General features: G+C 43.8%; 1 protein-coding gene across 6 annotated transcripts in view; it reads right to left on the reverse strand.

Annotated features, from left to right (window-relative positions):
• The window catches only part of pcsk5b (proprotein convertase subtilisin/kexin type 5b), a 57210-nt gene that overhangs the window by 11332 nt on the left and 21365 nt on the right, over positions 1–24513 (reverse strand). Inside the window, exons 9-22 of one of the 6 annotated variants that reach the window (XM_036979524.1) lie at positions 22785–22885; positions 21168–21271; positions 20146–20263; positions 18883–19071; positions 18407–18543; positions 17549–17674; positions 13698–13800; positions 12472–12665; positions 12106–12190; positions 7472–7590; positions 7216–7354; positions 6745–6860; positions 1399–1501; positions 183–319 (exon numbers count right to left, since the gene is read on the reverse strand). In XM_036979524.1, coding sequence (XP_036835419.1) covers positions 183–319; positions 1399–1501; positions 6745–6860; positions 7216–7354; positions 7472–7590; positions 12106–12190; positions 12472–12665; positions 13698–13800; positions 17549–17674; positions 18407–18543; positions 18883–19071; positions 20146–20263; positions 21168–21271; positions 22785–22885 — 1771 coding nt within the window. Of the gene's footprint in view, positions 1–182; positions 320–1398; positions 1502–4163; positions 5814–6744; positions 6861–7215; positions 7355–7471; positions 7591–12105; positions 12191–12471; positions 12666–13697; positions 13801–17548; positions 17675–18406; positions 18544–18882; positions 19072–20145; positions 20264–21167; positions 21272–22784; positions 22886–24513 lie in introns of those variants that run through there. The other 5 variants (XM_036979525.1, XM_036979527.1, XM_036979526.1 and 2 more) reach the window with 5 other exon arrangements.

The raw sequence follows: 24513 nt of genomic DNA on the forward strand, positions 1-24513 counted from the left end.
TCTATGCAGTCTGGCATGTGTGTCTTTCAGTCAGCCCTTTGTGTGGCTAGAGTCAGTATTACAGTGTTGACAGAGATAATACTTTCTGTCACACACTGTAAAAACAGAGCTATTACCATCGATATCATGTTCTCCATTGATGTTGTGGGTGCTTTATTATGACTAAGAACTGATGATTGTACCTTTGTCACAGCTTGTGCAGTTGTCAGGTCCTCCATCATCACACTCCTGGCAGGTGTGGTGGCACAGGTGGCACTGCCTCTCCATGGCATAGCGCCCCCCCTGGCACCGGATTACACACTGGCCATCTTCAAAATACCTGGGGGGTTATGGTTGAGAACACACATCGCTTATGCACTGGTTTTCATTACTTTATTACATCAGTATAACATAATACATGTTAAGAATGAACATTTAATGTATAATTAATGTACACTATAGACAATATACACACATTATCTATGAGAACACTGCAAACAGTGCATTATTGCTACATAGAGCATTATAAAGGGTTAATGAATGTATTCATTGTAATACATAGTATGAAGGTGTGAACCAGAGTGGAAGAGTTAGTTGGACTTGATAAGGCAATGGCATAAAGTCAGCAAAGGTTATACATCCAAGTAATGTTTTCTAACAGCTGTGATCCGATCTCTTCATTCATTCATAATAAGCTTGAATAATTCTGGTTGTAATAACCCTCAATGTAGCTCTAACGTTTATGATGAGGTTATAGATTGTGATATATGCTGCATAATAGTTTATCGCTACTCATTGTGTATCTATTATTACGTCTTTTCTTTTCTATTATTTATCCATTTTCTTTCTCTCTGGATTGCTGGGAAATGCCCGTAACTAAGAATTTCACTATTAGTCCACACCTGTTGTTTATGAAGCATGTTGACGAATAAAATCTGATTTTTGGATTCAAATAATATACACAGTTAACGTAAATGGTTACCTTGAATAGAATTTCAATAATATTGACATGGAAAGTATTTTGTATCTACAAGGCATGATCATCATTCATGAATATGTTTATTTCATTTAGTTTTGTCGTGGCTTAATCTCGGTTACCCAGAAGTAAAATAATTGCGAAAATTGTCACTTCCCATTTACATGCGAACCTGTCCACGAGAGATTAGTCATGGCTGAACTTCCAAAGCAAAGTTTAATCAAAGAACATTGTGATGATAAATATCATCTCACTGACATTCGGTGGATCAAACGGTGCTCCAGGGTCGTATTCACAAGGCACCTAACAGAAGAAAACTGAAACGGAGAGGGACTGTCTAAAAAAGTCCAATACAAGACCCTTTTTCTGTTTTAGTTGCCATTTTGTGACGATGTGCACTATTGAATACAACCCATTCTAATACACTTGTATGTCTGTCTTACCTACTGGATGGGCAGCTTATGCAGTCCTCCTTCTCAGGACCTACGCACTTATAGCAGGTGGCGTAACACAGGTGGCATTTCCCATGCCTGCTCAGGTACTCACCTGAAAACAGAGGGAGAATATACTTACACAACCCTACTAGGACTCAGGTCTCACACAACTGACACATACTCCACATCAGTGGCCTGACAAATGTCCTTTTCATACTACTGAGCTGAGCAGAGCCGAGCCGCACTGCGCTGGCCTGGTTATGCATCCACCATAGTTGAAGCCACCTTCAACATAGGCACCAGGACAACATGTCAAATGATACCATTCTTTTGGTCAGGTGAGGTCAACACTACTACTACTACTACTACTACTACTACTACTACTACTACTACTACTACTACTACTACTTCTCATGCATTTTTTTTAAAACTCTCAACGATTCTGCTGGTGAGTTTTTTTTCAGCATTGAAAAGAGATTTGAGGAATTAACATTACCTACCCCCTCCCCCACCATAATTTCTATCAACACCCCCCACCCCACCTACATGTACTAGGACATGACTGACAGAGGGTGGGGGTGTCACAGCCCTCCGAGGGTAGCAGTGCGAGGTCGCTGACTGTGGGCTCTGGCTTTCTGTGAAAAGCCAAATTGTTTTCGCGGGCAAAACAAAAGCATCTCTTTGTGCTATCAACACAACGGGCAGATGCTCCCATTCAGACGGGCCTGGGCTACCGCCATTCAAATAGCCCCCCTCTCCCCAAAACACAGAACGCAGGGAGAGAAACTAAACTCGACAAAAGACAAACGACTTCTGAATAGAACAGCTCAAAGAATAGAGTGAGGAAAGAATGTGTCACTTGGAGAGAGCCGGAGTTGTTGCAGTGATGGAGTTGGCTGACCTTGAGGGCAAACTGACAGCAGGAAAAGCATTTTACACTGCCTGATATGGACCCTGGATACCAGACCTGGTTGGTATTCATTAGTGCAGTGTTTCCCAACGGTATACATTTTTCTGTTGTAGCCCCTGACAACATGTACCTGATTCAGCTTGAGGGCTTGATGATCAGTTGACAAGTTGAATCAGGTGTGCTTGTCTAGGGCTACAATAAAAATGTGTATGGTTGGGGGTAATCGAGGACCGGAGTTGGGAAATACTGCATTAATGCATGCCGTAGCAAAACGTTTTGCAATAGAAAACAAAATGAGTGTTTCTGGTAGTCAGGTATTCTCTCCCTGTTTCAGTACATTTTCTTCCATTTGGTGCCTAATTAACATTACCCTGGGTTCAAATAGTATCCATTTTCTTTCAAATACCACAGTGGTGCTTGATTGAGCTTGCCTTGCGCAACAGAACCAACCCTGCCCATCTGGCATGTCAACCAGGCCCATTCAAATATCAAAGTGTTTTGAAAGAAAACAAACTGTTTGTACACAGGGTCCAATATGAAGAAAATGTCTTGAAAACGAGCAAGTACTACTTGAATTTGTCCAATAAGAAACAGATTTTTATTTACAAAATTATATCTGTCGCAATAAAGTTTTGCTTGTGTGCCCTACTGAACAAGACCCAGACTTGCTGGATATTGATGGGGCTACAATGGTATTTGTTCACTATGCATAATCACTACAAGTATACTGTACATTGCTGCATTCATTAAGACCAGTAGTGCTGCATTCATTAAGACCAGTAGTGCTGCATTCATTAAGACCAGTAGTGCTGCATTCATTAAGACCAGTAGTACTGCATTCATTAAGACCAGTAGTGCTGCATTCATTAAGACCAGTAGTACTGCATTCATTAAGACCAGTAGTACTGCATTCATTAAGACCAGTAGTACTGCATTTCTTACAATCACCAAATCTAACGGCAGTAATAATAACAGCAAAATGATTAGTAGTTGTGGAAGAAACTGGCAATCTTAATGCAGGTAGCAGTGGTAGTGAATGGGGATACCATCTGGTACCATTCTTAAAATCTGCTCCCTTCTCTCTCCCAACCTTCACTTGCTAATATCACACTTTGACTGCACACATCAGTGGAGGCTGCTGAGGGGAGGACCGTGCATAATGGCTGTCATGGAGTAAATGGAATGGCATCAGATGGAAACCATGTGTTTAATATATTTGATACCATTCCACGAATTCCACTCCAGATATTACCACGAGTTCATCCTCCCCAATTAAGATGCCACAGACCTCCTGTTGTGCGCATGCATACACGCTACATGTGACAACTACATGTGAGACTACAAACTGTATGTCCCTTTGGATAAAAACATTTGCTAAATGATCAAACACTATTATATACATTCTGTAAATTCTTGCAGGAACAATGTTGGGTGAGGAATAGACTGGGAGGTTTATCATATAACCAGGGTTGTGTTCATTAGGGCTCGCAACAGAAAACATTTCATAACTTTTTGCAATGGAAAACAAAAATGAGAATTTCTTTTTGAACAAGTCCATGAAGTCTCTCCCTGTTTCAATCCGTTATTTTTCCATGTTCTGCCTAATGAACACAACCCAAATAAACAGTGTGGGACAATGAGGATGTTCACAATGACCAACAGAGCTTAGCAGAAAAAAAAACTAAAAGATGAACAGATTAACCATTTTAATTAGTAATAACATTGATATGTATAACATCGACACTCGTTTACAATATAAATGTGTGTGTGTGTGGGGGGGGGGGTCTGACAAGACATGATATAAATCAACATACTACTGACACTAATCAAATCTAAGTCATCTTCAACAATGACCAAGAATAAGTTTCTGTTAATCAAAAGGATCAATCAATCTTTATTTTCAATTAAACCACAATCAACAGTACAACACGACTACAGTAATACTGTAATTGTTCAAAAAGGTATAAACCCACATTGAGAATTAAATTTGACACATTCTTTATTGGAATACAGTGTCGTATTCACCTCAGTACTCATTCTATAATGGGTTTCATGAACAGGGTATTCAACCATTACAAAGTTGACTCCCATGGCCTGCGTGTTACAGAGAGACAGACTGTGGTCCAATTTTGCAGCACCAACCATTGTCTTGGATTCTCAGTCTCTCTGATGTGCTTACAACCTGGGTCGTGTTCACCAGGGCAAGCAACAGAAAAATGTTTTAATACATTAATAAGTAACAGTCTTTTCTTCCATTGAGGAGCCAAATGAACAAATCTTAATGAAATGCACGCCCTTTGCTATAGTGTCATGGACATGTCTTGAATGTGTGGCAGCTAGCAAGGATAGAATAACATTTAAATGAAGTTCACCAAAAAACGTCAACCATATCAAAATTGTTTGATGATCAAGAAGATACAGAACCACCTCAGCTCGAATGCAATGACATAACCGTGCAATGTTGTGGAATAAAGCCCTGCTAGTGCTGTTTGTCAGTGCGATGGCCCCATGGTCTCGGGTAGCAGTAAGAGGAGTCTTGTTCATTAGGGCACGCAAACGAAAACTTAAAAGCATTTTGTAATGAAAATAAGTGTTTCTTATTGGGCGAGACTAGGTCGTCTTCCCTGTCTGTCAGTTTTCTTGTGTTTTGTGCCTAAAAGATACGACCCTGATTTATCTAATGTGGTCTTTGATAAACAGATCTGATCTTAGTGCCTGTGGAATGATGAGTGAGTCAAGGGCACCTGTAATACTTTTTCTCTCACACACAACCTGAAAAATAGATGACAGTTTAGCAGTCAGGATTCCCTGTGGCACACAATGGATTCCCTGCGGCATTTAGAATGGGGACATGATTTTCCCACCTATCAATTCAAGTGTTTGCACAATCCTGCTGTGTGTGTGTGTGTGTGTGTGTGTGTGTGTGTGTGTCTGTCCTCACTTGGCAGATAGCAAACGCAACCCAGACAGTTTCACATTATTGAGTGAGCTTTAACATTTATTTACAAACACACAGCCGGGGGTTGGTACGTTCATCAGCTTTCACCTTCGCATCGTTACTCGAGGAGGAGCAAAAAACTGAAGTAAACACAGATTGGCAGGTCCCTCCTGCAAGCTACACATCCTATACTGGAAAATGGTACAATTATTTTGGCATCGATGCTTTGGTCACAAAATACCGACACATTATTTGTTTTTGTTTTTTTAGTAAGTCCCAGTTGCTACTGTCGCCCTGACCACATGTCCCAGTACAGAAAAAAGGTAGGTTTGTTGTAGTTCTGTCCTCACACCTCTGACGCAGTCCCTTAAGAGGCCCAGATTTTCTTATAAATTATGTGACTGAGTGAGTGGGCTTGGGTAGAGGGGTGCCCCCCCCCGGCTCCCTGCGGGACCTCCCGTCACCCTTTTAGCGAGCATGTTCTGCAGCACAGTTGCTGCAGAACTTTTCTCTGGCACAGATTGTTCTTTTTTACAAGCACACAGAAACTGCCTTCCGCCCAAGATTCTTCATTTGCTTTCCACATACCAGGAAGAAGAGATAAGTGGGGGTGGGGGAGGGGGGGGGGGGGGAGACAACAGGCATAGCCATGGGATTGGTCAGGACAGGCGGACAAAGCCAAGTGGATTGGTCAGGAGGGGTCAGGTGACAGAAAGAGTTTAGGTTTTGATCCATCAGAGGTGTGATGTTCATCGGAGGGGAAAGATTGTAGTCCAGCAGGAATGATTGGATCCATGTCGGAAAGTAAAACAGAAATTTGGGGAAAAAGAGAAAAAACGTCAATCAATTTCAAAGAGGGTCAATTTCAAAAGTCAAAACATTGTCATTTTTCATCAGAGAGGACTTTGCACAGAAAAAGTGGATCGCCAGTCTGTCATAACCTCAATTTGAAATATGTTTTTTTTTACTTGCTGTGCACTCAAACTAAGAGTCCGTTTTCTACAAGCAGAAGTCATTCATTTGTTTTGTAGTCAATAAAAAGCCATTGGTCTCAGTGGGTCATGGACAGACTGGGGATGACAATCTGAAGACAAATCAGATCATCAAAAACATTCCTCATATCTCACAGACAAATGGGCCCTATAGGATAGGACTGAGAAGGTTAGCCATATCAATGGAATACCAACAAGAGCATGGATATTTTCTATCCTAGGTTACAGTATGAGGCCACAAGACCAACCTTCCATCTAGTGTGAGATATGGGGAAGGCATTGCAGAATCAGACAGAAGTTGCCCAATTTTAAACATGCGCAATTTAGACAAGATGTAAAGAGAGATTGGTATAGATTAGTTAGGGGTGAATGCATGAGCACAGATCGTGACAAAAAGAGAAAGAGCACTGAGAAAGTTTAAAACCGCTGTTACCTGTGCAGTGACTGAGCAGACACTTCTAGAATGAGGTCCTTAAAGAATCTATAATACATATAAGAGGGTTTCTAGTACTCACCATCTTTGCAGATGGTGCTGACCACACACACTCCTGCCTCCAGGTTATAGCCATTCACACAGGTGCTGCAGTTCGTCTCACCGGGCCCTGTGCAGGCATAGCAGCTGTGGTCACACCTGGGGTGGGGGGGGGGCGGGTTACAGCTATAGTTTAGGTCATAGTTGGATAGAGGGAGAACTTTCCACAAAGCGTGTTTGTCCCTTTTTCCAAGTTTATGATTTTGGTACATCAAACAGGAGGGCTAACGCACAGATATCCTCCAGACCACATAGCCAGTAGTGTTAGATTAAAAAGGAGGAAAAAGGCAGGTTTAAGGGACCTTAGGTATATGACTGATGTTGGAACCCTTTTAAAGATTATAGTCCGGTTTGAGGCAGTTTGACAGGATAAACATGCCAGGTTGTAGGGAGGAGGTGTAGAAGAGAGGAGGAAGTGTAAGGTGTGGAGTTTGTATGCGTCAAGCAGACTCACTTCCTGCAGGACTTGTTGATGTCGCCCTTGTCCGAGGTCTGCTCATACATGTAGTATCCCACGCTGCAGGTGGACACACAGCGCCACTCCTCCAAGAAGTAGCCCTCTGCACACTTGTTACACGCCTCCATCCCTGTGCCTGCAGACAGGGGGAGACTGTGAGCAGTGCACAAACTTCACTTTGGGCAAAATATCGATTTTTACTTTGGCCAACTGACTGGGAGGGACCATCTTTACTTTATGAAGGGAGCTTTACCTGCACAGGTGGCACATGCTCGGTGGCACAGCTCGCAGGTCCTCCTGTGGCCATTATAGTAGGTCCCAGGGTCACAGGTCATTTGACATTTATTCCCCTGAAGACTGGAGAGCAATACACTGAATTACAAAAGGCACACGTTAGTACACAACACACTTCACTGGCAACCGGTCCCTTTTTTCATACATCAAATTAAAATCAGAAACTGTCCAGTGGTTTTCAAACTTCTCCTCAGATGTCCTCCCCAGACATTTACCAATTTTTTTGTAACCCTGAACTAGCTCACCTTGATTCACCAATTCAAGGGCTTGATGTTTAGTGAACAAGTCGAATCAGGTGTGCTAGCTGTGGAATAGTTAAAATACTTGGAACGGCTGGGGATCCCAGAGGAGAGGTGTGAAAAAAAAGATATGTTTAAGAACAGCACTAAAGGTTCTAAACTAGGAGGTCTTCACGGATATATCCTAACCCGATTACCAGAGATCCAACCCGGTATCCGAACAGGTCGGATCCAAAATTCTGTAATTGACCCTTGGATCCCATGTCGGCTCACACTCGGTGGACACTGACCTCGAATCAGTGTGAAAATATCTGAAATACCGACCAGAGCCGAAATTATATTAGAAGAAAATATCCCGATGAAAATACAAAATTCACCTCTATAAATCACGTGCTACACATGGCAGTTTGTTCAGTCTAAAGCATTAATCTCTCTTCCACCTGTCTGCCTCTCACCTTCGCTGGCTTCATCTCTTGCTATAGCGAACTTGCAACATTGTTTCAACTGGGCCCTCGTGGTTTCCCGTGCCAATGAGCTCGGAACAGACAGCCTATCTTATGATGTTTCCACTGGGGAAATGGGATCAGCAACATGTTTCTGTCACACCGAGGCAAGGAGGTTACTTAAGCATATTGAGAAGGAGAGTGTTGGAAAGATTTTTCAAATGCAATAAGAAATACTCGCAAATGGATGTAAAATACTCTGTGCGTGGTGCCAATTTTTTTTATTTTGAGATGCTCCACAGCTCATAAGTGGTGGTGAGTTAATACAATCAGAAATACTATCATTAGACATCCACAAATGGGAACTTTAATAGGCCTACACTTGTGCACAGGCCAGGTACTTCTATGCGTGCTCAAGCAAAATACACTGAACAAAAAATATAAACGCAACATGTAAAGTGCTGGTCCCATGTTTCATGAGCTGAAATAAAAGATCCCAGAAATGTTCCATACACACAAAAAGCTTCTCTCAAAATGTGTGCACAAATTTGTTTTACATCCATGTTAGTGAGAATTGTGTCATTTGTCAAGATAATCCATCCACCGGACAGGTGTGACATATCACACAGGTGCACCTTGTGCTGGGGACAATAAAATGCCACTAAAATGTGAAGTTGTGTCACACAACACAATGCCACAGAGGTCTCAAGCTGAATGTACAATTGGCATGATGACTGCAGGAATGTCCACCAGAGTTTTTTTCCTAGGTAGTGAAATGAACAATTAAATTACCATAAGCCACCCCCCAACATTATTTTAGAAATTTGGCAGTATATCCAACCGGCCCCACAACCACGACAGCCCAGTTTTCCGCCACATCCGGCTTCTTCACCTGCGGGAAAGGCCTATGCCTTCCTACGCCCACCCATGACTGTGCCCCAGCCCAGTCATGTGAAATCCATAGATTAGGGCCTAATGAACTTATTTCAATTGACGGATTTCCTTCTATGAACTGTAACATGTTGCATTTATATTTTTGTTCAGTATATATAAAAAATAAAAGATTAACAAAGGGAAAACAACTCACAATGAATGTGCACAAATCTGTGGGAGAACGAAAACGTCTGCCACACACCTTTTTGGTGTCAACATTTTCAAATTAGGGATGCATTTATGAAAATACTAAGCTGTAGTGTAGATCAACTCTATTTTAGATAGGCCAACATCAGAAAATACTAAGCTGTAGTGTAGATCAACTCTATTTTAGATAGGCCAACATCAGAAAATGCATGTGAAACATTAACATTCCCTGCTTGCCAGACAAGTCAAAACAATTCTGCTGGCATGCACAGCAATAAAGCTGCAATTTTAATCTTTCGGATCCATTTGGGTCCGATACAGACCAGACCCAATTTGGATCCGATTCGCACTCATCTCTGACATATTCTGGGTCGGATCTGGTCCACCTTGGAACCGAATATACAGTGCATTCGGAAAGTATTCAGACTCCTTGACTTTTCACATATGTAACAAAATGTGCAGCCTTAATTTACACACAATACTTCATAATGACAAAGCGAAAACATTTCTAAAAACCTGTTTTTGCTTTGTCATTATGGGGTATTGTGTGTAGAATAAGGCTGTAACGTAACAAAATGTGAAAAGTCAAGGGGTCTGAATACTTCCGAATGCACTGTGTGTGTATGTATATATACATACATACATACATACATATATAACAACATCTCCCCCATGTGTGTGTGTGTGTGTGTATATACACACTGCTCAAAAAAATAAAGGGAACACTTAAACAACACAATGTAACTCCAAGTCAATCACACTTCTGTGAAATCAAACTGTCCACTTAGGAAGCAACACTGATTGACAATAAATGTCCCATGCTGTTGTGCAAATAGAATAGACAACAGGTGGAAATTATAGGCAATTAGCAAGACACCCCCAATAAAGGAGTGGTTCTGCAGGTGGTGACCACAGACCACTTCTCAGTTCCTATGCTTCCTGGCTGATGTTTTGATCACTTTTGAATGCTGGCGGTGCTTTCACTCTAGTGGTAGCATGAGACGGAGTCTACAACCCACACAAGTGGCTCAGGTAGTGCAGCTCATCCAGGATGGCACATCAATGCGAGCTGTGGCAAGAAGGTTTGCTGTGTCTGTCAGCGTAGTGTCCAGAGCATGGAGGCGCTACCAGGAGACAGGCCAGTACATCAGGAGACTTGAAGGGGGCCATAGGAGGGCAACAACCCAGGAGCAAGACCGTTACCTCCGCCTTTGTGCAAGGAGGAGCAGGAGGAGCACTGCCAGAGCCCTGCAAAATGACCTCCAGCAGGCCACAAATGTGCATGTGTCTGCTCAAACGGTCAGAAACAGACTCCATGAGGGTGGTATGAGGGCCCGACGTCCACAGGTGGGGGTCATACTTACAGCCCAACACCGTGCAGGACGTTTGGCATTTGCCAGAGAACACCAAGATTGGCAAATTCGCCACTGGCGCCCTGTGCTCTTCACAGATGAAAGCAGGTTCACATTGAGCACATGTGACAGACGTGACAGAGTCTGGAGACGCCGTGGAGAACGTTATGCTGCATCCTCCAGCATGACCGGTTTGGCGGTGGGTCAGTTATGGTGTGGGGTGGCATTTCTTTGGGGGGCCGCACAGCCCTCCATGTGCTCGCCAGAGGTAGCCTGACTGCCATTAGGTACCAAGATGAGATCCTCAGACCCCTTGTGAGACCATATGCTGGTGCGGTTGGCCCTGGGTTCCTCCTAATGCAAGACAATGCTAGACCTCATGTGGCTGGAGTGTGTCAGCAGTTCCTGCAAGAGGAAGGCATTGATGCTATGGACTGGCCCGCCCATTCCCCAGACCTGAATGCAATTGAGCACATCTGGGACATCATGTCTCACTCCATCCACCAACTCCACGCTGCACCACAGACTGTCCAGGAGTTGGCGGATGCTTTAGTCCAGGTCTGGGAGGAGATCCCTCAGGAGACCATCCGCCACCTCATCAGGAGCATGCCCAGGTGTTGTAGGGAGGTCATACAGGCACATGGAGGCCACACACACTACCTCATTTTGACTTGTTTTAAGGACATTACATCAAAGTTGGATCAGCCTGTAGTGTGGTTTTCCACTTGTATTTTGAGTGTCTCCAAATCCAGACCTCCATGGGTTGCTACATTTCATTTCCATTGATAATTTTTGTGGGATTTTGTTGTCAGCACATTCAACTATGTAAAGAAAAAAGTATTTAATAAGAATATTTCATTCATTCAGATCTAGGATGTGTTATTTTAGTGTTCCCTTTATTTTTTTGAGCAGTGTATATAGCTACATTAAGCACACACACACACTTTTTTTTCTTTCTGGGTCCTGTTGGTGTATGATGGGAATTTCACTTAGGTTTGGATCTCAATTTTAGGATCAGAGAAGACCTCTATTCTAAACCTCATTCTGAGAAGTTCCTGCGAGAACAGGTTTCTGTGGTGACCGGAGCTGAAAACAACTGGCCTGGGTTATATTAGCTCTGTTTCCCAGAAAGGATTTGGGTTTTTGTCCTCCCTCTCCTGTGAATGGTGAACAAATGTGACTGTCTGTGGTCTTGCAGGCGTTCGGAAGGATTACGGCACGTGTTACCACCGCTGTCTCAGACAGCACTGAAAACTAGCAGGATTAAGTCAGGCTGGATTCAAGACCAATGTTTAGAAACACTTCAAAGTGTTTGGTGGCGGTGATAATCAAACTCCAGAGACATGAAAATATCACTGGACCGTTTAGTGATGCAACTACTACTACAGACCAGCAGTGTGTGTGTGTGTGGGGGGGGGGGGGGGGGCTAGAGGTGACGGGTTCAGAGGGAGAGTGTTTGGCTTGGTGGGTTTGGCTTACCTCATCCCTGGTTTGCATTCTGTGCAGATATTAGACGTGGTGCACTTCTTGCAGTTCTCGTTGCATCTTCTGCACATGTTGGAATCTGTAACTCGAAAGAAGACTAGTCAGATAGGGGCCAAAGAGGCATTGGAAGTGTTGGGGGGGTCAGCGGTGGGTAAGGGAGAAGAGGCGGAGTTTGAGGATGGTGGAGGGGAAGGGCGAGGGTAGGTTCAAATCTGTGCCTCAAGGTTTCATACCTGGGACACCAGATCATTGGTTGGTTTTCTAGCCAGTCAGTGACAATCAATCAATCAACCAATTGCCTTCAAGGCAAGTCAAGGCCCATATTAGAATATTCCTTGTGTGTGTGTCTGTGTGACTTGCCGTGGTCCAGATAAAAGCTGTCCACACAGCTGGCCACACAGTTGTTGGAGCCCTCGTTAAGGTGGAAGCCTGGTCTGCAGGTGGAGCACTGGTCACTACGGCTACCAACACAAGTCTCACACAGAGATGAACACTTCTTACAGCGTTTCCTGTCGTCGCGGAAAAACCCGGATGGGCACTCCGACACGCACGTCCTGCAGCGGCGTGGAGAAAGAGGGAGAAGGATGGGACAGAGACAGAGGAGAAATATGTTATCGCCATACAGGAACAGGCTAAAGGAAAGAAACGGAATGCTAGACTACATTTTTGCACTCTGACCGCTGACTCTGTTTGAACAAGGTGATAAACCAAAATCCACTAGATTCTAGAATAACAACCCCTCTCCTCCCATGGGAGCGAACAAAGCTCATGGCCCAAAATTATACACAGCATATGTTTCTGTGCGTATCAGACTGCATCAGCGTGGGAGTGTGTGTGCGCGTTTCTGTACGGTGAACAGGTGCCTTCTTTTAAAGCACATCTGTTAGATAACTTCATAAACCACCTCTGCCCCTTCGATCTCACGCTGTTTTTTAATAAATGTAAAACCGTGTGCTCCAAAACTTCTCCCATGTCAGAGCCCCCTCCCCCTCCAACCACTCACATCCCCACCCGTTAGACGAGGTCATCAAAGAGAAACATAGGGATATAATTATGAGCATTAGCGTCAGTACCCCTCCCAAACCCCACTCCAGCTACATTAAGTACTCAGGGGTTGAAAGTAGTGGAAAAACATTGTATTCTTAAGATGGCTAATGATACGGTTTTACAACACAAGACAGAGGCACCTGCACACCCCTCTTGTTTATTAGTGTACTGTGTAATGTGCACCAGATATTGGCAATTACAGTGGACTTAGATCGCCACTGAACACATTCACACAGGTCAACCACCCCCTCTCACACACACACACACACATTTGTTTGTTTTGGAAAACGGTTTGTTTATGGTACGCCTTACTCTACGGATCATGGCCTTGTAAGAATGGTTCTCACCGTGTGGCAATGGTCGGGTCACCACCGACTTCAATCAGAGCAAACGAGTGAGACAAGAGAAGTGCAATGTCCCTGACACTGCAGTCTTTTGACCAATCAGATCTTCTGCCAATAACTGGGAAAAAGATCAGAATTGGGCTGCCTGTGTAAACACAGCCAATGACTAGGCAGCCAGAACACTGACATTCTAACCTGGTGTTGTTCTTGAACTTGAGGAAGTAGTGGAGGCAGTTGTTGCACTGGTGAGGTCCGGGGCCTTCACAGCCGTTCTCGTTGCACTCACTGTTACAGAGCCCTGGTGAAGAGGATTGTTATACAGAGCATTATGGGTACTGTAATACACCATGCTACAGGGGGTGGGGAGGTTAGATGACTTTATGAATGAGACAAAACTGGGTGCGACTAAGTTTTGAAGAAACAACCATGTAGTGTGATGTTAGGGTGCAGTGTCTGATGTGTACTACAGCGAATCACATTACTGTTAGAGAAGTAGAAAGTATTCAGTGTCTTGTGTAATATTATCCTATTGCTAGGTATGTTTGAGTGAGTGAGTGTGTGAAAGGTGTTCCTATTGTGCAGAAGGCAGGAGTGTGTTATGTCTAACAAGCATAAAAAAGTTGGGGGTGTTTATGTTCTGCTATTATGGCTGTGGCTGATCACACTGGCTAATGACTATCAGCTGCCTGCTCACTGTAACCCTGCAGGAGAAACCCACAGAGGTAGAGAAAGGGGGAGAATAAAAAGAGAAAAAATGTGTACTTCTCTTTTCCTACTAGCACGGACTTTGCTGATAACGAAGTTACGGAGAGAGCTAGAGCTATAAAAGGAAAGTGGTTCAAGGTAGTGCGAGATAGTAACCATAGGAGGCACTGTACAATCGGAAAGTATTCAGTCCCCGTTACAACCATTTAGTCACGGTAATTAGGCTTCTCCAAACTCTGATGCTGCTGATGGTCATTAGTAGCCTACCAAACTTGCTAACTGCCAGGTACTCTGACATCAATGCAAATGTAATTTGAAAATCTAATCAAACACGTCATGAGAGCCCATATTACGCAACACTTCTTTCTATAGGTTACGCAATTGTGTGAGAAAACTGATCTGGGGAAGGGTACAAAACTAATTCTGCAGCATTGAAGGTCCCAAGAACATTGGCATCCATCATTCTTAAATGGAAGAAGTTTGAGATATCTGTCTAAAGTTGAAGTCGGAAGTTTACATACACTTAGGTTGGAGTGATTAAAACTCGTTTTTCAACTACTACACAAATGTCTTGGCAAGTCGGTTAGGTCATCTACTTTGTGCATGACACAAGTAATTCTTCCAACAATTGTTTAGACAGATTATTTCACTGTATCACAATTCCAGTGGGTCAGAAGTTTACATACACTAAGTTGACTGTGCCTTTAAACAGCTTGGAAAATTCCAGAAAAGTATGTCATGGCTTTAGAAGCTACTGATATGCTAATTGACATAATTTGAGTCAATTGGAGGTGTACCTGTGGATGTATTTCAAGGCCTACCTTCAAACTCAGTGCCTCTTCAGTTGACATCATGGGAAAATCAAAAGAAATCAGCCAAGACCTCAGGAAAAACAATGGTAGACCTCCACAAGCCTGGTTCATCCTTGGAAGCAATTTCCAAACACCTGAAAGTACCATGTTCATCTGTACAAACAATAGTATGCAAGTATAAACACCATGGGACCACGCAGCCGTCATACCGCTCAGGAAGGAGACACGTTCTGTCTCCTAGAGATGAACGTACTTTGATGCGAAGTGCAAATCAATCTCAGAACAACAGCAAAGAACCTTGTGAAAACGCTGGAGGAAACGGGTACAAAAATATCTATATCCACAGTAAAACAAGTCCTATATAGACATAACCTGAAAGGCCGCTCAGCAAGAAAGAAGCCACTGCTCAAAAACCGCCATAAAAAAGCCAGACTATGGTTTGCAACTACACATTGGGACAAAGATGGTAATTTTTGGAGAAATATCCTCTGGTCTGATGAAACAAAAATAGAACTTTATGGCCATAATGACCATCATTATGTTTGGAGGAAAAAGGGGGAGGCTTGCAAGCCAAAGAACATCATCCCAACCGTGAAGCACAGGGGTGGCAGCATCATGTTGTGGGGGTGCTTTGCTGCAGGAGGGACTGGTCCACTACACAAAATAGATGGCATCATGAGGCAAGAAAATTATGTGGATATATTGAAGCAGCATCTCGAGACATCAGTCAGGAAGTTAAAGCTTGGTTTCAAATGGGTCTTTCAAATGGACAATGACCCCAAGCATACTTCCAAAGTTGTGGCAAAATGGCTTAAGGACAACAAAGTCAAGGTATTGGAGTGGCCATCACAATGCCCTGACCTCAATCCTATAGAAAATGTGTGGGCAGAACTGAAAAAGCATGTGCGAGCAAGGAGGCCTACAAACCTGACCCAGTTACACCAGCTCTGTCAGGAGGAATGGGCCAAAATTCACCCATTTTATTGTGGGAAGCTTGTGGAAGGCTCCCTAAAGCGTTTGACCCACGTTAAACAATTTAAAGGCAATGCTACCAAACACTAATTGAGTCCATGTAAACTTCTGACCCACTGGGAATGTGATGAAATACTTTTCTCTATTATTCTGACATTTCACATTCTTAAAATAAAGTGGTGATCCTAACTAACCTAAAACAGGGAATTTTTACTAGGATTAAATGTCAGGAATAGTGATAAACAGCGTTTAAATGCATTTGGCTAAGGTGTATGTAAACTTCCGACTTCAACTCTATCTATCTATGTGATGGGATGTATAGACATTTTGGAAAGTATGTGGATATAATTTTTTTATCTGTATACATAGGATAGAATAGTACATATACAGTACAGCAATAGTTTAATAGGATGACATTGACTAGAATACAGACTCTTCCTAGAGATGGCCGCCCAGCCAAACTGAGCAATCGGGGGAGAAGGGCCTTGGTCAGGGAGGTGACCAAGAACCTGATGGTCACTCTGACAGAGCCCCTCTGTGGAGATGGGAGAACCTTCCAGAAGGACAACCATCTCTGCAGCACTCCACCAATCAGGCCTTTATGGTCGAGTGGCCAGACCAAAGCCACTCCTCGGTAAAAGGCACATGACAGCCAGCTTGGAGTTTGCCAAAAGGCACCTAAAGACCATGAGAAACAAGATTCTCTGGTCTGATGAAACCAAGATTGAACTCTTTGGCCTGAATGCCAAGCATCACGTCTGGAGGAAACCTGGCACCATCCCTACGGTGGAGCATGGTGGTGGCAGCATCATGCTGTGGAGAGGTTTTTCAGCAGCAGGGACTGGGAGACTAGTCAGGATTGAGGCAAAAATAAACAGAACAAAGTACAGAGAGATCCTCGATGAAAACCTGCTTCAGAGCGCTCAGGACTTCAGACTGGGGCGAAGGTTCACCTTCCAACAGGACAACGACCCTAAGCACACAGCCAAGACAACGCAGGAGTGGCATCGGGACAAGTCTCTGAATGTCCCAGCCAGAGCCCGGACTTGAACCCGATCGAACATCTCTGGAAAGACCTGAAAATAGCTGTGCAGCGACGCACCCCATCCAACCTGACAGAGCTTGAGAGGATCTGTAGAGAAAAATGGGAGAAACTCCCCAAATACAGGTGTGCCAAGATTGTAGCACCATACCCAAGACAACTTGAGGCTGTAATTGCTGCCAAAGGTGCTTCAACAAAGTACTGAGTAAAGGGTATTAATACTTATGTAAATGTGATAATTTTTATAAACATTTCTAAAAACCTGTTTTTGCTTGTCATTATGGGGTATTGTGTGTAGATTGATGAGGAAAAAACTTTTAAATCAATTTTAGAATAAGGCTGTAAATTAACAAAATGTGGATAAAGTCAAGGGGTCTGAATACTTTCCAAATGCACTGTAACAAGGTAGCAAACAGAGAGGTAAGGAACAGAGAGTGGTAGGGAGAGAACTCCTGTATTCTGTCCTCCACCTCTTTCTTTAGTCTCTCCTTCCCTCCCTCTGTCATATTCCTCACCATTGTACTCCTCAGTGAATTCTTCGTCTGCAGGGGGCTCGGCCGAACGGGGCTTGTCGCTGCGCAGGGAGGAGTACGGGTGCACGGAGGTGCCATATAGCACCAGAGACCACTCCTTCAGCTTACCTGGGGGGTTATGCAGCCCAGCATCAGCAAAGACAGACAAGAGAGAGAGTGAAAAATTACACATCATTGGTAAAAGACACATCATTGGTTTACTGCTACACAATATAACTCTGGTTGGTGAGTATCCTTAAGCGGACAGTTCACTTTAAGCATATTTTGCACTGGTGCCGTCGCTTCTTTAGACAGGACTTCTCTAGTCTACTGTACTACTTCTCTAGTCTACTGTACTACTTCTCTAGTCTACTGTACTACTTCTCTAGTCTACTGTACTACTTCTCTAGTCTACTGTACTACTTCTCTAGTCTACTGTACTACTTCTCTAGTCTACTGTACTACTTCTCTAGTCTACTGTACTACTTCTCTAGTCTACTGTACTACTTCTCTAGTCTACTGTACTACTTCTCTAGTCTACTGTACTACTTCTCTAGTCTACTGTACTACTTCTCTAGTCTACTGTACTACTTCTCTAGTCTACTGTACTACTTCTCTAGTCTACTGTACTACTTCTCTAGTCTACTGTACTACTTCTCTAGTCTACTGTACTACTTCTCTAGTCTACTGTACTACTTCTCTAGTCTACTGTACTACTTCTCTAGTCTACTGTACTACTTCTCTAGTCTACTGTACTACTTCTCTAGTCTACTGTACTACTTCTCTAGTCTACTGTACTACTTCTCTAGTCTACTGTACTACTTCTCTAGTCTACTGTACTACTTCTCTAGTCTACTGTACCTGGGACTTTCTGGCTGCGGAGCTGCGAGGGGGAGTCATGGATCTCCAGGATCCAGTCCCCGGCCGCTTTCTCCCCCCAGCAGTGAGTGGTCATGAACTCCCAGTTCTTAAAGCCCTCCATGGAGTGGTCAAACAACCTAGAGGAGACCGCAAGTCAACCACATTTCTATTTCCTACAAGGGAGAAACCACATGGTTCAACCACAATCAGACAACAAACTGGAGAGACTCAGTAGTAGAAACATGTTGACCAGTGATCTTCAATCCTGGTCCTGGGGAGCCACAGGGGTGTGCAGGTTCTTCTTATTCCGGTCCAGTACCAACACATCTGGTTAAACTATATAACGGCTTCATGATTCGTCTAAACAAGTGTGTTAGTGCAGGGATGAAACACAAGCCTTCATGCCAGGAGTGAAGAAACCCTGGTGCGTAGTGTAAGAGCGAGCGTAGTAGAGTAGAATTGAAGGGGAGGTTCACCTGTTGCCAAGCAGCTGGGACTTGGTTCCCGAGGGGGACGTGAGGTTGATTGACAGGTCACCGCGGCGCGGGTGTGTGATGGTGATGCGTACGATCACGTGCTCCAGGTAGATGACATGGTGGTTGGAGTTGTCAATGCAGCCGGTGGCCTTGTACACAGAGCGCACCACATGCTCCGGGCGGATCGTCCTGCAGGCAGAGGGAAGCAACCAAATCAGGTGTCAGTGTCAGAGCAGTCACCCAATCAGAATCTAAATCTGATGTGTGAGAGGAATTGGAACCCAGCTATCATGGATTATTGATGACTCTGAACCGTGTTTTTTTGAGAGCCGAGGGGACAGGACGAGTGATATCACAGCTTGGCTCCCAAACACTATGCCAGAATCCACGCTAGCACGTGTGTGGTTTGAGGTGTAGATCTGCATTTAAGTGTGCTTGGGACAGGGGGGGTTGGGAGGACGAGACAAACCCAGATTACGACTTCCCTGGCAGTCTACAGATCTCATGGTTCTCTCCAATACTCCAAGGATGAGAAGGCCCAGACGTTACCAAATGCAATGGAGAGGCCAGCCAAGGGGTGTCTCAGTGCAGAGCCCAGCGGCTGTAAGATGACGTCCTGAGGACAGCTCCAGAGCAAAATCACAGTGTTGCCAAAACACACCCGGTGCTGCCTCACTTCACATACTACAAACACTCCCTCAAAACACAAACATATGCTTCCCATAAGATTCCTATCGTCCGGCCATCATGGGGCTGATAGATAGGGATATCGACTGGGGAACTAGCATGAGGCTAATTGGTTCCATTCAAAGCCAGTAAACTAAACTGTGATTGGCTCGTCAATGTGTTCAACAAGGGCCCGATTAAGCATCCAGCTGCACAGAAAGAAAAACAAGCAGATCAAATTGAAAGGGCCTGTAAGTCATCTGGGATGTGTGTGCACGCGCGTGCGTTAGACCCTCCAGAACTAATGCTTGGCTGGCTCCCCTCAGTGTGCAGGAGCTTGCACAATCCCATACATGTAGGTGCATGAAAACCTCTGGACAAAAACACACACCCCGGGAGAGAGTCAGTAGGCACGAAATGGGAAAATATTCTCCAAAACGGAGTGAAACAACTTTTTGCCCTGATGAACACTACCCTTGGTTGTTGTTTAATATAGTGTTGTAATGTATTTGTCAATAGCTTTGAACAGATCACATTTGATTGGTTGGTTGATTGGGTAAGGACAAGAAAACTAGGGAGTCGTTGGTTGTGTAGTACCTGATCTGGCGGTCGGCACTCTCCACACAGATGTGCTGGGCGGGGACCTGCTTCCATCGCTCCGCCTCCTTTACCATAGCCTCCGCGTCCATCAGACCAAAGCCATACAGGTGGCTGACTGCAAGACACGCCCACTCATCAGGCAATCCGAACCGTTCAAAACATCAAGTCAATACATACACCGACCCATATACATATCTATACAGTGTCTTTAGGAAGGATCCACCACAATTACCACAAATATGTTGCCTTCCAACCTGGGTTGTTATTGAATTCAGATGTAAACAACATCCCACCCCCCAAAAATCTAGACAGTTAACATGTGTAACAGCCTGAAATGTTTTAATTCGATAAGTATCCACCGACTTTCCTATGACAGAGCTTGAGTAATTCCAACCAGAGGAATGGATAAAGAGTACAGGATTCTAGTTGACACAGGAGTGGATACTTTTACTTAAAAAAAACTCATTTGAAACAAAATAAAAAATGTCAAATTAAAATTGTGCAATGTTCTATGGTCACTGTATATGGCTCTGAGTCTATAGTTATTGATGTCATAGAACAACCAATTAAAAACAGTATCACATCAATGTCAACCCAATCAACACAGCCAATCAAATATTGTTTCCTCACCCGCTCTTTCATTACGCTGTCACCCTTTCTCTAAAACCTCTCCATTTCCCTCTGGGTGACATGCCCCCCCTTCTCTCTCTCAATTTCCCATTGCTCTTTGAAACAGCCACTTGGAAAAACTGCAGACAGACTGGGACTGCAGCCTGGCTGACCCTCAATTCACATACTACAAACACACAAATATCACTCTCTCTCACACACACACACACACACACACACACGTATGAAACAAAGTACACCACATGGAATGCCTGACAGGTAGTTGGCAGGCGGTGGGATGTTCTATGGTGAGCGACTGGGACAGTCAGGGGTATGAAAGAAAGAGGGGGTGGGGGAGGAGGAGAGTAGCTGAGGTGAAGGGAGGAGAGGAGGCAAGTAGTGTTAAGCACCGTTGTATCCAGCGGCATTGGTCTTCCAGTCAGGGGCATTGAGGTGGCCGGCTCGAGATGTCTTGACGATGATGTGCTGAACATCCCTCCACGACAACAGAGGACTGGGGGATAAATCACAAAACACCACAGACACACATTGATGACCAAATATACAGACTTCAGTGTGTGTACACACATTTAAAAGGTGAATGGATGTGTGTGTGTGAGAAAAAGAACGCGAGAGAGGGGAGAAAAGGGCGAAATATAGCAGATATGTCCATCCATCTCCCTCCCCTGTCTGATCTCACGTAAAACCATTACAAGATGGTAGCCATGTGTCCTTTGATGCAAAAACACACACAAAAAAAATCTAGATGTGGGTCACCAAGTTTCCCGGGAATCCCCTCATATGCCGACCAGATGCTTAATTTTTTTTCCCTCCGTCTCTCATCTCTCCTTCATCCTCTGGGCACAGCATTCCGGAACATTCTAGAAAAGTACTACTCTGCATGGATATATATTTTGTGGAATGGGGAAAACCTTCACAACTACCCAACGCCAACAAACTCTTGAACACTAGTGGGACAGTATGTGGATGTGTTTCCCTTCCCATGAGTCATCTGTCCGGACGTCTGCCATTACGCTCGCTGTCCAACACTCACTCTGTTGAAAGTTTTTTTTTTTAATTCAAGTGAAAACCAGAAGTTGTTAGCCTGGGCGCCAGTAATAGTGTAACAGTGTTGCTTCCTTCCCACTCTTTGCCCCAACCTGGGCTCGAACCAGGGACCCTCTGAACACATCGACAACAGTCACCCTCGAAGCTTCATCACCCATTGATCCACAAAAGCCATGACCCTTGCAGAGCAATGGATACAACTACTCAGAGCCAATTGAAACGCTACCAGCGTGCACCACTAACTAGCTAGCCATGTCAATTCCATAAGGACAGAGAGAGGTCTTCTGGAGGGGGAAAGCAGGGGAGTCCCAACTCCAATACCTATCCATAAAAACAGATTCATTGACAAACAAAACCAATAGTTTAACTCCACAACTCCATCCATAAATCAAGTTCTAGAAATGTTTCATCATCATTGCCGTGGTGCCCTAACTAGGCCATGGCACAGGCATCCTAACATCATTTGAACGCTGCCAGAGTGCACACACACACAAACTGTTTCAACAGCTCGTTCGGTCCCAACAGACCCGACATCAAACCCAGCTGAATTCCTCAGTGAGCAGAGCGTCTCCTCTGGTGTTCTGACTGAAGTGTAATTATGGTATAAACATACAGGCGTAATCTGAGGCGGAGGGAGGAAAGATAGGCTGGATTTCAAATGACAGAGCAGGCCTGCTGGCAGCCCCAGCTCCTCTCGGGTATGTTTATCAAAGTCAACTCCACTCTTTCATTCACCAGATAACCACTGATACCATCAGCAGTACTCAAAGAGAAGTTTGTGTGTAAGTAAAAGGCGGGGGGGCAGCAGAGGACAGAAAGAGAAAGTGAAGAAAGGCAAACAGTCAGGAGAAAGAGAACAGTGTGACTGTGATAATGCAGGAAAGCGATGTGATTGACTGGCTGAGTAAACTGACTAACTGCAGTCGTGTGAATCCCTGCATTAAGGTTAAGGAGCTTACTTAGCCTCCAGGGCCAGCGCGATGATCCCAGCTGCCATAGGAGCAGAGGCTGAGGTCCCTGTGTGGCTGTCGGTGCAGCGCTGACGCAGATCTGTAGTGATCTACAGAGGGAGGGAGGGATGGAAAGGAGGGGGGTTAAATCCTGTGGATCAGGGTGAGTTTGAGGCACACCTGAGACTGCATACATTCCATCTTTGATACTCTAACCTGCTAGAATTGACACGCACACAAAAACCTGCTGTTCCCAAAGGTACCTAGGAAATAATTTCCTAACCAAGCGGACCAAAGGGATTGGGGGAAAAAAAACAATAATAATATATATATTCCCATTGCAGGACTTCGGTTAGTCCCTCAATGACAGGAGAGAAAAGCTGTGTGCCAAATCCAGTCAGTCAAAAATAAAAGCCATCATCCAAAAGGGATCCCTAGCTGACTGACAGGTCACTGTAGAGCTGGATAGGCCACAATTGTGGGCAACTGGGCATTTTTATACATAATAATTGCTTAATTAACTCAGGAACACCACCAGTGTAGAAGCACCTGCTTTCAATATACATTGTATCGCTCATTTGTGTTTCCTTTATTTTGGCAGTTAGTTTTATAGGGTCTTCAGAAAGTATTTACACCCCTTGACTTTGTGTTGTGTTACAGCCTGAATTCAAAATGGATTACATTTAGATTTGTTGGGTCACTGGCCTAGTACACACAATACCGCATAATGTCAAAGTGGAATTATGTTTTTCAAAACTGTAAAAAATGAGAAGCTGAAATGTTTTCAGTCAATAAGTATTCAAACCCTTTGTTATGGAAAGCCTAAATAAGTTCAGGAGTAAACATCTGCTTATCAAGTCATAATGATTTGCATGGACTTATTTGAATGACTACATCATCTCGGTACCCCACACATTCAATTATCTAAGGTCGAGCAGTGAATTTCAAACACAGATTCAACCAAAGACCAGGGAAGTTTTCCAAGACCTCGCAAAGGGAACCTATTGGTAGATGGTTTAAAACATTTTTTTAAAAGATATTGAATATCCTTTTGAGCGTGGTTAAGTTAAACTTGGGATGGTGTATCAATACACCCAATCATTACAAAGACACAGGCGTTCTTCCTAACTAACTCAGTTGCCGGAGAGGAAGGAAACCACTCAGGGATTTCAACATGAGGCCAACAGTGACTAACAGTTAGTCATTAAACTCTATGATAGAAAACTGAGATTGGATCAACATTGTAGTTACTCCACAATACTAACCTAATTGACAAGAGTGAAAAGGAGGAAGCCTGTACAGAATACAAATATTCTAAAACGTGGCAAAATAAAGTTATGTCCTAAATACAAAGTGTTAGGTTTGGGGCAAAGCCAATGAACACTCCCCATATATTCAAGCATAGTGGTGGCTGCATAATGTTATGGGTATGCTTGTAATCGTTAAGGACTGGAGAGCTTTTCAGGATCATTTTGTATTTTTATGGCATGGCGCTGAGCCCAGGCAAAACCCTAGAGGAAAACCTGGTTCAGTCTGCTTTCCACCAAACACTGGGAGATTAATTAATCTTTCAGCAGGTCAATAACCTAAAACACAAGGCCAAATCTACATTGGAGTTGCTTACCAAGAAAACATTGAATGTTCCCAAGTGGCCAAGTAATAGTTTTGACTTTAATCTACTTAAAAATATATGGCAAAATCTGAAAACGGCTGTCTAGCAATGATAAACAAATAATTT

This window comes from Oncorhynchus mykiss, chromosome 6, assembly GCF_013265735.2.
Source record: "Oncorhynchus mykiss isolate Arlee chromosome 6, USDA_OmykA_1.1, whole genome shotgun sequence".
Taxonomy (NCBI): domain Eukaryota; kingdom Metazoa; phylum Chordata; class Actinopteri; order Salmoniformes; family Salmonidae; genus Oncorhynchus; species Oncorhynchus mykiss.